Source organism: Dipodomys merriami, unplaced genomic scaffold, assembly GCF_024711535.1.
Source record: "Dipodomys merriami isolate MVZ:Mamm:240054 unplaced genomic scaffold, mDipMer1.0.p SCAF_49, whole genome shotgun sequence".
NCBI classification, from domain to species: domain Eukaryota; kingdom Metazoa; phylum Chordata; class Mammalia; order Rodentia; family Heteromyidae; genus Dipodomys; species Dipodomys merriami.
The window spans coordinates 2,263,227-2,281,454 of NW_027206057.1; the positions used below are offsets into that span (position 1 = coordinate 2,263,227).

At 39.9% G+C, this 18,228-nt stretch overlaps 1 protein-coding gene across 5 annotated transcripts in view; it reads left to right on the forward strand.

Annotated features, from left to right (window-relative positions):
- The window catches only part of Myo1b (myosin IB), a 187,147-nt gene that overhangs the window by 39,040 nt on the left and 129,879 nt on the right, over nucleotides 1-18,228 (forward strand). For all 5 annotated transcript variants that reach the window (XM_069995684.1, XM_069995686.1, XM_069995687.1 and 2 more), the window contains exon 2: nucleotides 4,794-4,937. In XM_069995684.1, the coding sequence (XP_069851785.1) occupies nucleotides 4,803-4,937 (135 nt within the window). In that variant the 5' untranslated portion in view covers nucleotides 4,794-4,802. The remainder of the gene's footprint in view (nucleotides 1-4,793; nucleotides 4,938-18,228) is intronic.

Genomic DNA, 18,228 nt, shown 5'->3' on the forward strand with positions numbered 1-18,228 from the left:
ATTATGTTTTTGAAGAAACGGATCAAAAAGTGCCTTGAAGCGGTCATTATTTTGTCTTCTGGTTGTCTGACTAAACCAGCTGATGGCAGCTGTGAGAACCATTGTTGGTATGACTCAGTTGTGAAATGTAAATTTGCATATGTGTTTTCCCTTTGTATTTCACTCAATGCCTGTCATGTACATAAGGCTATGCCCTGTGCTTTTGGGGAAATAAAAGTGAATAAGGCATGACTCTTGACATTAGCAAGCTAATTTTCTAGAAAAGGTGTTAGCATGCATACATGACCACTATAGAAAGAGGTTAATGAGAAGAGAACAATTGTTACTGTGCTAAGAAGTCTCCTTGTTGCTACTGCTTCTGATGTAGATTGCTAATGACATTAAAATAGATATGTTCTAAATGTACTTATGTAGAGTGACCAAGCAATACATCATTTCTTTCATTAAGTTTTCCTACAAGTAACTTTTTGATTTTGCTCTGAAAGTGGTTTAAATTTAAAATAACACTAGTGATGATTCTTGTTAATCATCGAAAACCCAGAGGTGATTTGTTAAGGTTCTTTCAAATTTGGCAGACTAGATGTTTCAGTTTAAAATATTCATTTGTGTCTTATCTAAGGTGCTCTGAGAACTTTGATTCAGTGAGAGTGTAAGATGAGCCTTATTTCTGCTTATCTTCCATCTTCTGTTAACTGGATTTGGAATAACTTCCCAGCATTATGGTTTTGATATTGAATAATGGAATAGTCCTGTGCTTTCTGAGGATGTGCTCTTTTGTCCCTGTGTGTGAGGGTGGTGGTGAGGGAGGGGGAGAGAAGTAACAGTTTGAGAAATGTTGGTCTTGACATTCCTAGTGACAGAAACATGTTAGGTAGCTTGTAATTTTAGGTTAGTGACTGGGTAGATTTGTTAGATTTATAAATCTATAAATAAACACACTGAATTATCTGAAGTATAATAGACTACGGAGAGCTCAAATAGTATATATAATCTTTTAGAAAGACAAGTCAAAGTCCAACAAAATTAACACCAGGAAATGGGTATATCCAAAAGAGGAGCTGTTAAGGGGAGAGGGTAAGATAATGAAGGGGGAAGGGGAGGAGAATGTAGTCAAGAGTTCATTGTATATAACTCAGAACTAAGAAAAATAAGGGAAGGGGTGGGTCGTCTTGGGGTTATAATGTGAAAGGGGTGACACTGATCAAAATGCATGTATTCATAAACTATTTTGTTGTATGGCATCTTCTTTGTACAACTACTTAAAGATAATTAACAAGATTAAAAATATAATGTTAGGTCATAGGTGGCCCTTTCAGATGCTATTGAGTGTTATATTGTATTCTCTTCTGAATTTTGAAATTATTCTCTGACTTTTAAATGGTATCCTTATACCACAAAAGTTTCTAATAAGTCAATTATTACATTAAATATAGACAGTGCTTTTGGAAGTCCTTGAGATTAGAGTGAGGAAAGGATCAGTTGCAATCATATACTTCATTTTTCTAGGGTGAGCCAGTGGCTAAGAAGTAACTTGTACAGCCATGGGGTCACGTGGCAGCAGGAAGTGGGCTGGTGTCTGGTGGAAGGCAGCAGCCTGAAAGAGAGGGGTTCTGCTTCAGCAGTCCTCTGTGGCATATTGAAAGCTCCCCCTACCTTTGTGCTTTGTAGGTTGTTTTAATCAATTTAGGGAGGAAAAAATGAGGTTCTTCATAATAATGAAAGTCTGTCTATGATGTAGTACTATGTTTGGGACACAGAGTCCATTGCATGTCAGTGAGAGATTGTGGATGTGTCTGTAATGTTGCAGGCACAAGGTCCGAGTCCTAAGGCCATGGCTTAGTCAGTTGTTCCACTGTTCGGCACCAAAGACAATGGATCGCCTTGGAAGTTCATAAGAGATCTCTATGCCCTCTATTCCTTGAGTTCACTCAGCTAGTTCAGGATAGCATTACAGATTTCCTTCTGGTACTGATGGTTTCTTTTACTAGGTAGGATACTTTCTATTGTAAATAATAGAAAATCCAACTCAATCAACCTCAACAATAAAGAGAACGAATTGGTTTACATCACTGAAAACTTGAGGCTTAAGTGCTATTTGATCCAGAGGTTTGTGATGTCACTAGGACTTCCTACCAAATCATTCCGGGTGATTTCCCCTTCTGGTCTCCTCCCTATGTTGTACTCTTCCTGGACCAGTTTCCCTCACAAAAGCAGAGATGCCTGCAGCCATTCCAAGTGTCACGTCTGCAAGTCACACAATCCAGAGGTTTTGTCCTAATACCCCAAGCCAGAGAGTCAGGTTCAGTCACATATCCAGTTTTGAGTCAGCTGCAGTGGGCTGGCAGATGGCTGGACATGTGTGTTGAGTGACTTAGGAGGTAAAGACCACATGCCAGATCCTGGAACACTGGCTAAAGTCTCCTCCCTACAACATGGATTCCCCTGTGAGCCATTAAGAAATAGAATGTGTATATGTATTTATTTGTATATGTGCATATATGTGTGTGTTTGTATTATACACATGTACATACATACACTCTTGGTTTGATATGTGATATGTCTGTCAGGCAAAAAAATGTTCTTAGTGCTCCATGTATGATCTCATTTAGTTCCCTCTGTAGCCTGATGTGAAGTCTTCTGGTGAAATTTGTTCCCATGGTCTTCATAGTTCTGTCAAAAAATTAATTTTCTTTTGGTGATGCAAACATAGCAATTAATTTCATTGAGATGTCGTTGTGAACTAAATTGAGGTGAAGATGGTGCTCACAGTACATGTGTAGAAAGATGAAGAAGCCCCGCTCCCCCACACCACTTCTTCATTCTGTTGCATATTGCCAATGAGGGAAGCAGTCATTGTGTCCTTCCCCAAATACATACTTGCTAAAAAGACAGAAAACAAAACAAACCTCCAATGACTAAATGCATCTTGATAATATTTTTCAGTTTGGCTTGCTTTCTTGTTAGGTTTTGGCTTGTAGAAACTGTATTTTCAATGTACTTTTTTTTTTTTTTTTTTTTTTTACTTTTTATCAGTTTATTTTGCCCTTTCCCCCTTTCACATTATAAAGTTAGATGTATGAAAACTAGAGCCCTTACCAACTTTCTTGGAAGTTGGATTTAAAAGATGGTGAAGAAGGTTGAGTTACTGGCAGCTTAATTATTGTTACCTGCAGCAGAGCCTCATTGTGTTTCTGCAGCTGTTTCTATAAATATATTGGCTCTGTGCAGCAATCCACCCAGGGCAGAGTTCTCATTCAACCACTTTGCTTAATTTAATTTGCTGGTTTGAGATAGTTATTTTTGAAACTGTTCTCAGGTTGACTTCCCTCTAAATCCCTAAGCTGTCTTTCCTCATCTGCCAAATTATATGTAATGTATTACAACTAAGAGTGCTTTTGGCATTACCTATGTCTGACAAGTTGAAGTTGATTTGGATATTAATGTATTGTGACAAAAGTTGGGCACTCACAGTTCTGTTCCTGGGAATGTCTTTCCATGGATGTTGGCATCCACTCTGTTGTCTCCCTGGCTTCTGTTCCATTCCCAGAGAATGGGATATACCTCCTACCCTTACCTGTTTGGTTCCCAATCAGTCTGGTAAGGCAGATCCCAGAGGACTTAGTTTCCCTCTCTTGGGTAGTGCCCTTCACATCAATAGAGACGGCAGAATGCTTAGTGTGCTTCTGTTTCTGGTTTAGTCATTATATGTTGTTGATTTTGCTTCTGTGGTGGTAAGTCTGTTAGAATGAGAATTAAGAATATATATGGAGGTTATTCTCAAAAGTTTACATTATGTAGACTACTTCTTTTTGTTTTGTTTTTTTGTTGGTGGTGGGCTCTGAACTCTGGGCCTGGACACTGTCACTCAGCTCTTCAGCTCAAGGTGAGCACTCTTATCATTTGAGCCACAGCGCCACTTCCTCCTTTTTCTGCTTATGTGGTGCTGAGGATTTGAACCCAGGGCTTCATGCACACAAGGCAAGCACTCTACCACTGAGCCACCACCTTCCCAGCTCTATGTAGACTACTTCTATGTACCATTACCAATGGGTTGTGTTCTGTTCTTTGTAAGCACTTGGAGTCTGGAATGAAATCTCCTCCCGAATATAATATTATAAGTGGCAGAATCCTTTAGTACCATGTGCAAAACATTTGTAAGCAATCCTACAAGTTCAATTTTCTTATTATAAAATGAAGATAATAAAACTTACTTTATAGACCTATTGAGAGGGTTCAGGTAGTTAAGGCATGTGAAGTATACACTGGCTGACAAGTGACCAGCAAATGTTAGCAAGCAGCATTTTTTTTAAAACATTATTTCTGGGGAAAAAGTATTGTGAGTTTCATCACAGAATGATGGAAGATGTCATCTTGGAGAAGCAGGTTGAGTGAGTTCACGTATGACACTGGAAACCAGGGAGAAAGGATGGTCTGTGTTGTACTAGAATTTTGCAAACGCAGCTGGGGAGAGGAAATGGTTCTAAAGAGTAAAATGGAGACCATGGCTTTTTAGTGGTTCATTCTTTGGGTAGTCTGCCAGGGAGAAGAGAATGGAGAGGTGGTTCAATTTTGGCTGTGGTTGGACTTTGCCTGGAATAATGGACTAGTAGGAGTTCGTTTTTTGGCAGCAGGTTGACAAATAGGGCAATTTCATTAGTCAGTAGCTTCTGATGTAGGTTGTAGTTAGGGAGGTGATTATATTTTGTGAGGCAGGTGAAGGTCAGTTCACTAAACATGCCAAGAAGCCATCTGAAATTATTTTTTCTCATTTTTTTTGTCTTCTTTCTCCTTAGCTGGAGACCATGGCAAAAATGGAGGTGAAAACATCACTTCTGGACAATATGATTGGAGTTGGGGATATGGTTCTTTTAGAGCCTCTCAATGAGGAGACCTTCATCAACAACCTCAAGAAACGCTTTGACCACAATGAAATCTATGTGAGTATTCCTGAGCATCACCTGCGGTGGGTCTGCTTTGTATTTCATGGTGGAAAGTTGACTTTTATTTATTTATTTTTTTGTTGGTCATGGGGCTTGAACTCTGGGCCTGGGCACTGTCCCTCAGTTCTTCAGCTCAATCAAGGCTAGCACTCTACCATTTGAGCCACAGCACCACTTCCAGTTTTCTGAGTGGTTTATTGGAGATAAGAATCTCATGGCCTTAACTGTCTGGGCTGGCCTGGAACCATGATTCTCAGTTCTCAGTCTCCTCAGTAGCTAGAATTATAGGTGTGAGCCACTGGTGCCCTGCCGGAAAGTTGACTTTTAACTCCTCTCTGTTCCTTACAGTCTGGAAGTATTTGTTTATGTTCTCAGAAAATTGTGACTGTTTGTTTGCTGATTTGGCATAGGAATAATATTGACAGGAGTCAAGTGCATCTTTCACAATGGTGTTCAGAGAATATTAGCTGTGTGCATAGTAGTCTAGTGAGGACTGGGGCCATTCTAAAGCAAATGCAAGGGAAAGAGGTGTGATTCAAGTGATAGACCAAATTCAAGGCTCTGAGTTCAAATTCCACTCCCCTTCCTGAACATAAAGCAAGCGTAGTACTTCAGTTCAGAAGTTTTGAAATCCCATAGACATCTTCTTGGATGCCTTCAGAAGATTAGCAAAGTCCATCCATGTTGAAATTATTGGTTAAGATACAAGGCAGTGAACTATCAAAAAAGACATGAGCATTCTTAGCATTTGTTGGTTGTAGGGACTGATAATAAATTACTACTAAAGAATATGTGCTTGGTTCTTGGAAATTTGGGTAGAGTCATGTCTTGTGCAAAAAGTATGATGCCATGTACAAAATGTAGTTGTGTAAATATATAATAGTAGAAAACGCTGTTGTAAAAATGTATTAGAAAAGATCTCACAGTGGCCCTTAAGCAACTTTTCTAAATGTATGTACAATATGATTAAAAATATATTTTTGAGCCAGGTGCAAATGGCTTATGCCTATAGTTACAGCTACTCAGGAGGCGTAGATCTGAGGACTGAGGTTCTGAGCAGAAAAGTCTGTAAGACTTACCTCCAATTACCCACCAAAAGGCAAAAGCAGAGGTGTGGCTAAAGAGATAAGAGCACCAGAGCAAAAAGTTAAGGGAGAGCTCCAGTAGTGGTACAAAGAAAAAAAATGCTCTACATCTTTTCAGGATTTATATAAAGCACAGCACTTGCATTTTTGGAGGGAATGGTGAATTGTTAATTACACCAAGGAAATGGGGTATTGATTTCCTGAGCAAGGAGCTGAGAAGGAAACAGGATAGATTTGATATAAGTAGTTTTGATAGATGTTGCCTTGCTTATGAGCTTTCTTTCCCTCTTTCTTGAATGTCCATTTATGCACAGGGAAAACTGGATTATTATTATTCTTTAATGAAATATAGTAAAGTAATACAGATAAGAACAACTAACTTTTATGGGACTAATACATTAAAATTATGTGCAACAATTATAATCTGTATTTTTTTTGACCCATATAACTTTCCTTCCTATGTAGCCAAATGTCTTAGTCTGCTTGTGCTGCTGTAACAAAATACCATAAATTATATAACTTCTACAGAACAGGAATTTATTTCTCCCAGTTCTAGGAAGTCTAAGGTGATAGAACTGGTAGATGCAGTATCTGTCAAAGATTTGCTTTCTAGTTCTAGAAAGTGCTTTTTCTCTGTGTCCTTATCAGGTGGAAGGGGAGTCCTGTGGGGCCCATTTTTGGCCCTCTGCCTCATGACCTGAGCACCTTCCTATGGCCCCACCTAAACAAACAATCACATTTGTGATTGGGTCTCAATTAGATCTCAGTTTTGGAGGGATACTCACATTCAGACCATAAGATCAAACATAATTCAAAGATCACTTGAGGGTAATTCTTCATGAAAGAGTAGTTACCCTTTGGAAATCTAACTTTACATCCTGGTAGGTATTTGTTGGAGGTAGGTTTAGGTTGATAGCAATCATCAGATGTGATGACTCCTTCTTTTGGGATATTAATTTGATAACTGGAGACTAAGCAGAGGTGTAGTTTCAGTTTAGAGGTTGTTTAAAAATGCTGATCCAAATGGAAAAGGCATCAAATGCTGCTGTGGAGCAGGGAAGCATCATTGTTTGGCTTGGCAGTGAGGCCTGGTATTACTTTCTCTCCTAGGGTAGCAGTTTTGCTCTCAGGTGGGAGAGCCTGATGGTTCTGCAGCTTTAATTGAAATTATGGTCTGATAACGAACAAAAGACAGCCTTTAAACATTGCTCTCTGAGATGGAGATAGGAGGAATCAGTTATGTTGGAAGTAATGTTGCTGATCATTTTTCTTTTTGGCTCTAAGTAGCACAGTTCACTTTTAGATGAATTGAAAATAGAATGCAGTAGAACATTACATACATTTGAATACCTGATTTGTTGTGGCATAAAAAAAAGAAACAATCCCCCTTTTAACAAAATGCCAACTGCTAACATTCATGAGTCTTTAGCAGACAAAATGTCTGGGTTTCAATCCTACATAATTTTATTTTTGAAACTATTTTTGGAATGCCTTTTCTGCTTACAACACAAAAGCAGAAAATTGACGATAGCTTCGAGTTACTGAGATCAATTGATGTTTTCCATGATATTTGTAGGCTACCTATTTCCATTGTAATATGAAAACATGGCATATTGAAGGGCAACTCATTCTCTATTATAAGTTAAAGAAAAGCAGATTATAAAGTAATTTAAATAGTATGATCCTATTTTTTTTAAAGTGAGGGTGGCCTTATGAATGTGTTCCTCCCTAAGTTTGAGTGTATATGTGTATACATGGAGACAGGCTTGTTAACTTTGAGCACCATGATGGATTGAGAAGGGATATGGAGAAAAGGGCAGGATTACTCTTTTGGACCTCTATATTGTAGGACTTAGTATATATTGCTTTTGTAATTAAAAAATACTGGACCTCTATATTGTAGAACTTAGTATATATTGCTTTTGTAATTAAAAAATACTGCATGATAAATTTGATTACCATACTTTCCAGCCCCAAGTTCCATATATCCTACCCTTAGGAAACCAGTTTCTGGCTCTTACCCTGATAATAATACTCTTGCTTTGCTTTCCCCCACCCCACATATTGCTATAAAATTGTTTAGCTTGATACCCAAGTCTAAGGTAATATGACATGTCACATTTTACTTTCTAGTTTTTCACTATTTTGGGAAATGAATATGTATTTAAAAAAAAACTGTGTTTTTTATCTTGTAGGTTTGTTTTATATTCTAGGTGATTCCCTAGCATAACCCATCATGCAAGCATACTGAGTTGTCTATTTTATATTCAGAAGCAAGCTTTTATTACGTGGCCAGTGAGCAGCAGGATAGTTGGCCATAGCTTGAGTAATTTCCTGTGTGAGCAAACTCTAGACCTAAACATTCTTTTTTTTTTTTTTTGGTCATGGGGCTTGAACTTAGTGCCTGAGCACTGTCCCTGAGCGGTTTTGCCCAAGCCACAGTGCTGCATCCAGTTTTCTGGTGGTTAATTGAATTGCATGGACTTTCTTACCCAGGCCTGCTGGCTTTGAACTGCAATCCTCAGATCTCTGCCTCCTGAGTAGCTAGGATTACAGGTGTGAGCCACTAGCTCTTGGCTTTAGGCCTAAGAATTCTTGCCACCAATCTACCCTTACTCTTTTTCTTTCATGTACTGGAAAATAGGAATTAGTTGCATTTTTATGGAGCTCTCATGAGGGATTGCTTTGTCTTGGATATGAATTATCAGCTCTGAACAACCACAAGCTCTAATTTCTTCTGGATCTGTAGCTAGCTGACTCTGGAGGTAGACTCCTTTGTGAGCCTGTCTTTCTAAACCTAGAGCTCTGGATAGGAAGATATGTTTTTTGGAGCTAGTCACTGTCAGATTATGTTTGGATATGTTTATTGAAAGTAGTGACCACCTAGCACAACCTGGTTTAAACAGTAAGAGAAGACTTATTCATCGGTATACACAGTAGTTCTTCGAAAATTGGTTTAACTTTATGGCTCATTGGTGTCACCAGGTCTTTGTTTCTTACTGCCTGTCTGCCTTGCTGCCGTGGTTGTCACTTCATTCCTGGTTTCAAAGCAGCTGTAACAATCCAGGCTTTGCATTCATACCTTGTACTGTCTTGGAGAGATCTATGCTTTGCTTCTAGCTATCCAAGTCAGAGTCTTGAGGTTCACTGTAGTTAGGCCACTCGAGTCATGTACCATCCTCAATCCATTGACTGAGTGGCTTAGAGAAAGGTTGCTTGCCCATTTCTATGATTGGATTTGAGTCAGCTTTCTATAAAGCAGTTGGGCTGTGTGTGTGTGAGGAGACAGAACATCCAACCAGCATCCTAGGAAGATGTAGGGAAAGGATGTTGAGTAGGCCACCTGCTATAAACCCCTGGCTGGTTCATAGGGAGTTGTATAATAAGGCGGCTTTATTAATGTTGGTACATTGATAAAGGGAGTGCCTCATGGGAAGCATGTATCACAACTTCCAGGCTGCAGGTGCACCGAAATACAAGCTTCCTAGATTGCTTCTAATGTGAGCTTCTAATGGTAGAAAACAGGAATTACGGTTTTCCAGAGGATCCAGAGCATCATTGAAGTCTATGGCCTATAGAGGAGTCTTGCTGAAGTCTTACTTCCAAAAGGAATTAAATGTTTTACTGTATTCTATAATGCATATAGATTTATTTTAGACTGATATACTCCTTGCATCTCTTCTTTGAGTAAAAGACAAGCTCCAGGAATATCTGTCCTTTGCTTTGAGGCAGGCTCACACACTTAAATTAGCATGGTGTTGATTTATAGCTCTTTGTGGTCCCAAGGAGTCTCCAAATCCAGGACGCTTCCGGATGGTCTTTGCAGTAACAGATTTGGGACTATTTAGTTGGAGATAGAAGAAGGTCAGATGAGATAAGATAGAGGGAAACTTGGGGCTGATGGGGAGTAAATATAGCTCTCAGACATTCTGCTTCCTCACATACAGTTCAAGCTGGGACCAGCTGTAGGACGTGCCTTTTGGCTCTGCGTGGGGACAGTGGCTGGGAAATGCTGGTGGTGACATTCCAGAACCCTGCCTTTCTGAATGCTTTCTGTCCTTTGTCAGACCTTCTTCCGGCCTCTCCATCTTTGCCTGCAGGCCAGATGTAGTGGTGGCAGGGTTTCATGTGAACTTTTATTGTGATGTAGGAAGTGGCTGAGCTGAGACCCAGTCAGACATGTTCTGTTTTTAGGGTGGACTGGTCAGGACTGTGGTTCTGTTCAGGAACAGGAAAGCTGCAATTTAGGTAACAAAAAGGCTCTGGGCAAATTTGGAAACTAAAGAAGAACCAAGGTGTTTGTCTTCTGACAAAGAAGTATTTTTGGTTCCCACCAGTAAATTTAGTTTGTTTTCTATCTGAATTGTCAGGTTAGGAATCATGCAGTTATAGAGGTGTGAATTAGTCCAATTTTAGGATTGTATGTTAAACTAATTGTTCATGGAACAAGTAGTTAAAAGTTGTCATTAAGTTTTATAAGTCAGCAGTACTAGAATTAGTATTTTATAGAGATGGAACCATGCACTTTATTTTTTTTTCAAATTTTGTATTGTGATTAAGTGGTTACATAATTTCCCAAATTTCACAGTATTGTGGGATAGTGAAGCTTAGTTAAAGTCACAAACACATTCTAACTTTCATAGGACAAATTGTCTATCACGGTCTATAACATTTATGAGTTCCATGAGCTTTGCAATACAGCTATTTCTTCCACATTGGGTGATATGTAAGTTGGTTTGCATAGCATCAGCTGTTCCCTCTTTCCTACTTGTTCCCTCCCTCCCATCGCTGCCATTGTGTTGCTTAGTTCATTTGGGTCAATGTCCAGTGCAGTTGATGGGTCCTGCTGTTGTATGTTTTTCCCCGATTCCCTCTAGGAGCCATGCACTCTAATAAGAGATACTGTGCAGCTAATGAAAAGAGTGATTATACACACAGGTTATATAATTCCGGTGTTCATATAGTTATTTGAAATTTCTGGTTATTCATAAACTTATTTGTAATTTCAAAAACTCTTTTCACTTATATACATGATAATCTCTACTGTATAGGTATACATATTCTGGGGAATATTTATTTAACAAATATAAGTGAATTAATGAAAAATTAGAATAATATTTTTGAAAACTTTACTGGCTTAAAATAATACACATTTATCATTTCACTTTGCTGTGGGTCAGAAGTCCAGGCCTGGCCTCCTGGGATCTTCTTCAGGGTCTTACCAGGCTATAATAAAGGTGTCAGCCAGGGCTTCAATCTTCTCTGAAGTTTGGATCTTTTATAGGCTTACAGGGGCTGTTGGCAGAGATCAGGGTTAGAATTCAAATCTAGCTGAGTGTTGTTCCCAAAGAGGTGTTTTTGTTTTTGTTTTGTTTTTTCTCTTTTAAAATTTCCTTAAAAAAAAGCTTTTACCTGGAAGATTGAGATAAAAGAGTCATAGTTCAAGGCTTGCTCTGGCAAAAAAGTTAGTAAGACCTTATCTCAAAATAAACAAGATGGGTGTGGTGATGCATAATCCTAGCTACCTGAGATACAGAGGTAGGAGAGTAAAGTATGAGACTAACCCTCAGCAAAAATAGGAGACCATATCTGAAGAAACAAAACAGAGCAAAACTTGCTTAAGTGCAAATTCCTGAGTTCAAACCCCGCAGTACTGGGGAAAAAAATAGTCATTCAAAACTTTTCTAAGTGTAATGATATTCTGGAAAAAAATTCATAGCTGAAAATGTAGTTTCTTCAATCAGCCCATTTCTAGTAGTGGTATATAATCTTCCAAATCTGATAAAAGATTAATTTCTTGTTCCAGAGTTGGAAGCAGGGGGAAAGTTTTTTTTTGTTTTTTGTTTTTGTTTTTTCCTGTAGAGAATTGACATCCAGTAAGGTTTAGCTGGACCGAGAGAAGTCATTAATGCCACCTCCAATTCTACTTTGGAAGAGTGCATTTCAGACTTGTTCACATAGTCTATGCGTAGTTGGAGCAGTTTACCACAAACAGTAGATATCCTTACCAGCAAATTGATAAAATGAACAGTGAAAGCAGCCCTGTGTGCTTCCAGGAGTGGGCTTTGCTGTGTGGAATAGAGATAGCACATTAAGAGTCTAGATAAAGGTGGTGAAAGCAGTAAATCCTGAAGCTGACTGATTCCTGAGCACAGTCTGTGTTTGCATAGTTTTATAAATATTGAGATCTGAGGATGATTGTTAAAAGCCAGCCTAGGCAGGAAAGTCCATGAGACTCTTATCTCCAATTAACTACCGGAAACTGGAAGTGGCCCTGTGGCTCAAGTGGTAGAGCGCTAGCTGTGAGCTGAAGAGCTGAGGAGTAGTGCCCGGGCCCAGAGTTCAAGTCCCACAACCAAAAAAAAAAATGTTGTTAGAAAAATGATGTGCAGAGGGGTTAAAGTTTCATAAGTCAGGTAAAGAGTACATTTCTTTTTGAACAGTGTCACCCTTTCCCTTACTCTTTCCCAGTTTTCTCCTCCCATCCCCACCTACAAGTTGTTTAGTTCATTTTTAGCATAGTGTCTGGTAAGTACCACTATTAGAGTTCATGCTCTTTTTTTCGGTTGTTGTTGGTCATGGGGCCTGAACTCTGGGCCTGGGCACTGTCCCTCAGCTTTCAATTCAAGGCTATTGTTCTACCACTTGAGCCACAGTGCCACTTCTGGCCCTTTCTGCTTATGTAGTGCTGAGGAATCGAACCCAGGGCCTCATGCATGCGAGGCAAGCACTCTACCACTGAGCCACCTTAACAGCCTGAGTTCATGTTCTTATTACCACTAATATGAAAGCCTTTGTAGTTTTCAAAATAATTGGCTATGATATTGATGAGTGTGTCAGCTTTGGCACAAGAGAGTCTCAGAAATGAACCACATGAACACTGGAATTGCTGACCAATATTCCTGCTCTGTGTAGAACTAGCACTCATCAGAGCAGTGACCTGAAACAATGAGACATGGAATAAGTGTATTTGGTTTTCTTAAGTCATAGGTAGGTGCTTGTCTGTCACATGATTCTCCCAAGTCTAAGTGGTAGTAAGCAATCAAGCAGATGAACTTTCCTCCTTTGGAGGTGGGAGAAGTTCTTCATCCTGGGAACTGATTAGCAAATGACTGCCAGATATATATAGCACAAGATAGAGGAGGAAGAAACTATTGAGCTCAAAGGACACATGGCCAATTTTGTGACCAATCCAGTTACACGTGCATCTCTTTGTGCTGTCTGTCTAGAGTACAAAAATGCTATTTGCTTTTTTTTTTTTTTTTTTTTGTCTTTGTGTTGTCCTGGACATTGTCCCTGAGCCTCTTTGTGCTCAAGGCTAGCCCTCTACCACTTGAGCCACAGCACTACTTGCAGCTTTTTTGGTGTAGTTTATTGGAGCTAAGAGTTTCACAGACTTTCTTGCCCTGGTTGGCTTCAGACCATGATCCTCAGATCTCAGGCTCCTAGGTAGCTAGGATTACAGGTGTGAACCACCAGTGTGTGACTAGAGTAAGTACATTAAAGTTTTAATAGTGATTTTAAACTTGATTCTTAAGGAGAAGCTATTTTGTTCATCAAATGCTGCTTTGGAAACAGTGAAGGGTCAAATGGGAAAGATACAAGCTTTTTGCACACTGAAGTTTGAACCAGGGCCACTCACTATCACTATAAATAACTGAAGTTCACTCATCCATAGAATACCTTTGGTGAGTTGTGTTGGGATTAAAAAGCATCTTCATCTATCATTTGATAGGTGGATGTGTGATAGCACATTATAGGTGCTCTATGAGAAACTTGGAGACCCAGCATGGCTTTTTTTTTTCTTTCAAGGTTTTTAGATCTTGAGATTTTATTTAATGAGATTTGTCCTACTCCATTTTTGTTGCTGTAACAGAATCCCCAAGGCTGAGCATTTTGTAAAGAGATACATTTGACACATGATTCTGATGACTGGCATTTCAAGTAAATAGCATGGTGCTGGAGTGCCAGTCAGAATCTGAATGCATCATAATATAGTAGCAAGGAAGCGGGGGGGGGGGGGGGGGGGGCGGGGGAGGAGGGTAGAGGAGAGAGGGAGGGAAAATACCACATGCAGAAGAAATCACATGGTGAGAGGTTAAAGGGATTCATGGAATGTTTGTTTAGGGAGTGTAACAGAGGCACAGAAATGGAAGGACAAAGGGTAACCAAATGCAGCAATGGTACTCATTGGTTACTATGTTGAAAATGAATTATACAACCTGTGGGTGGAATGGACAGGAAAAGCTGGGAAAGAGGGAGGAATGGGGTGACATTATCCGAAAGGAAATGTACCCTTTGACTGACTTATATAACAGTAAGTCTGCTATTTTTAGCATTTTCAAATAAAAAAAGGAAACTGTTGGCCAAATTGATGAACCTTAATTTAGATTGGTTGAGGAAAACAAAGATTCAATCAGAGGGAATTACTCTTGATTAAGAAAATTGTATGCCAATAAAGTATGAAACTTAGATGAACTTTCAGTGAACTTCCATATCCCTAGAAAAACGCAAGCTCCTGAAACTAAGTCTAGATGAGATGATAGAAACCATGAGTGGATCTATAACAGCTGAAAAGATTGAAATAATAAAAAATGCCCACAGGGCTGGGAAGGTGGCTCCGTGGTAGAGCGCTTGCCTTGCATGCATGAGGCCCTGGGTTCGATTCCTCAGCACCACATAAGCAAAAAGAAAAAAGCTGGACGTGGCGCTGTGGCTCAAGTGGTAGAGCGCTAGCCTTGAGCTGAAGAGCTGAGGGACAGCGCTCAGGCCCAGAGTTCAGGCCCCATGACCGGACCCCCCCCCCAAAAAAAAATGCTCACAGAAGACTTCCAAGATAGTGAATTATATAGTAGATAACTCTGACTTTTCTGGGTTTTAGCTACTTGAGATGTGTCAGAAAGAGAGGTTGTCCAGGGTATGGTCTGCGGTGGAGGCCCTTATGGCCATCAGCCCCTGGGAGGACCAGGGAGCCCTTGCAGTCTCTCACCCCACCCTTAGAGGGCACGGCACCAGATGGCTAGGTACTCTGTCACTGGTCTCCTGCCTTCTGGTCCTGGGCCCAGTGGAGAGAGGAGAAACCCACACCAGCTCCTTACTTAGGATAAGCATTCCAGGATGAAATGGAAGACTGAGTCCCATTGCTCAGATCTTGCCTCTCATGCCCAGCCTGGGATATGTTTGGCCTATGAACACCTCATCTGAACCATAGCTCACTGGATGGAGAGACTCAGTTGGGTTGTCTCCATTTCCAGTTTTCCATGAGAGTAAAGATGCTACTTTAAACAGCTGTTCACTTTACAAAGTCCAGCTTTTCCTACAGGATGAGCTAGCTAACCACGTATGTGGTGTGGGTCCCTATAAATTTTTTATTAAAAGTTTTTACATTTTTGGGTTTGATGGAGTTTTCTAGACAGGCGTTCTACTACAGAGCCATGCTTCCAGACTTTTCACACTGGTTCTTTTGCTCTTTGCTTGGGCCCACATCTACACCACGATCTTCCTATTTCATTCATGCTTCCCAATCCACTGAGATGAGAGGTGCATGCCACCCCACCTCAGCTATTGGCTGAGGACTTCCATCTGCAGGCAGGTCATGATCCTCCCTTGATTAGCCTCCTGAGTATCTAGAATGACAGGCATGAGCCATAGTGCCAGGGCAAGAGTACTTATTCTATATATAGTCGTGTATCATTCACTGATGAGATATTATGTGAAATGTGTTGCTCGATTCATGTAATGTATCATTTTTTATATTATTTTTTATATTTAATAGCTATTATTTTTGGGTTACTCTTTTTTTTTTTTTTTTAGTAACAGCTTTCTCAAGGGAACTAACCTGGGTCTATCTATGTTCATTACTTCTGAAGGTGGTACCCCCAGTGATTTCACTATCTCCCACTGGATCCTGTCTCCATTTCCCCATCTGGAACCAAGCTTTCAGCACATGAACCCTTAGGGGCCACATTCAAATGCTATCTAAATCATAGGAAGATTCTTTTTTCTTTTTCGGGGGGGGGGGTCTGGTCGTGGGGCCTGAACTCTGGGCCTGGGCGCTATCCCTCAGCTCTTCAGCTCAAGGCTAGCGCTCTACCACTTGAGCCACAGTGCCACTTCTGGCTTTTTTCCCCCCTGCTTATGTGGTGCTGAGGAATCGAACCCAGGGCCTTATGCATGCAAGGCAAGCGCTCTACCATTGAGCCACCTTCCCAGCCCAGGAAGATTCTTTCTCTCTTTTTCTTTCCCAACTTCATCCTCTCCCATCCATCATCCTGTTTTGGTCTTCATTGTATAGATTTCATTTTTGCTGCATTTCTTTCAGTTAAGTATATAATATTGCTTTCAAAACTTGTAGCAAGTAGTATATCTGTAACACAGGCCCACTGTGAAACTCAGTGAAGCGTTTTGTTAGGTCTGGAGAATGGTGTATATTTGAAAAATACTTACGTCATTATAGCGTTTGTCTCAGTGATGATATGGCTGTGTGATATTATCTTGCTCTAAAATAAAGATGTCTAGGAGGATATTTTTAGCTAGTATTTCAGCATGGCATAGAACTCATATATAGTTCTTTAATTTATAGTCTGAAATGACTGTCGGCCCAGGAAGGAAAGACTATATATATAATATGATGGTAGTGTAAGCATGTCTTAGACTAGACCAACAGCAACTGTATCTTGACAATGTCATTTGCAGCCATAGTTTGTGCAATTTTTTGGTCAGCTCATGGCCGTCTCTGTGTCTCCTGTGCATTGTGCTTTGCCAACAATTGCATGTAACCCTCAGAAGATGACTTAGGGAAAATGTTGTTAGTTTTCTTTCTGTAGAGAGGAGAAAACTAGGGTATAGAGAAGCTAAACAACAGTGCTCAGCTAAAAGCAAAACCAAAATGCTTGCTGGAATCAAAAGCATAACTACTAGGGTATACTATAGGCTCTGAGTTATGAGTTCAAATATTGAAGTGATCTAGGTTCAAATTTAGTCCGTTTCAACATCCACCTTCTTACCACATTACCATCTTCTTACTCCAGATATTCTCTAAGACTCCTCGGTTGTTGAAATTGAAGGCTCACTACAATCTGATCTCAGCATGTGTTGCCCCCATACCCACACCTATACTTACACACTGGTATTAGAGATCCCATCCCAGTCTTAATTACAGAATATCTTTACTGTAGGTAGCTGTTCCACAGCAAACGTAAATGTGCTTGGGCAGGTCTTTGTGCTTCGGTCCATGTTTTTATCCATTATAGCAGGTATCAGAATTTCATTCTTTTTAAAGACTGAGTGATGTTCTCTTGCACATATCATATCTACTGTAATCTATTTGTTCATTCATTTGTCCTTGCACCCTTGAGTTACTTTGCCCTCTTCACTGCTGTGAATCATGCGCTGTATACAAATATATGTCTGAGTCCCTGCCAGTTCTTACTTGAAAGAAGTTAATTTGAAGGAGACAACTATCTTAGCAAAATAAATACATATTTTAAAAAAGGAGAGGGCTTAACTATCACCTAAAACCTAAAATTTCATTTCTCATTTTCTGGGAACATTGCTTTGTCTGGGCCATGCCTGTCTTTTAGACTCTGAAGTCTCTGCCATACCAAGACCATCCTAGGAGTTTTTGTTCATCTAGACTTACCTTGTGTGGACCAAGAACAACATTTATAGAATAAGACAAACTCATGACTCAAGAGTCATGTAAATCCTTTTTCATCTGTTTTAGTGTCTAGAGTAGGTATATCTAAACTTGGTTTTTCTGCTTACTAGACTTGCCTCCTCAGTGGGATTATGAACTCCTCAGGTGCACGTATCACAGGAACTTCTGGTATTTCCCCTATGCTACCGCAGTGGTTTACATAGAAAAATTGTCCCTTAATGAATTTGTGGCTTGCTTGCTCATTTGACATCTGCTAAATCAGTTTGTGTAGTCCATGATGAGTTATTTTTATCTGGATCCTGGCCCATGATGATTTTGAACTATTCAGACATGGAAGTAACATGACTACAGACTGAGACTTAAGGGACACTCAAGGCTTCTTCAACAGTCCTCCCCTCCTCCTTTATTCCCTCTTTCTTTTCTTCCTTTCCTTTCACTGTTCCTTTCATTCTCCTTCCCTCTCCCTCTCCCTCCTTGCACTTTGGGATTAGAACTCAAGGCCTTGCATTTACTGGACAGATGCTCTACTGCTGAACCATGCCTC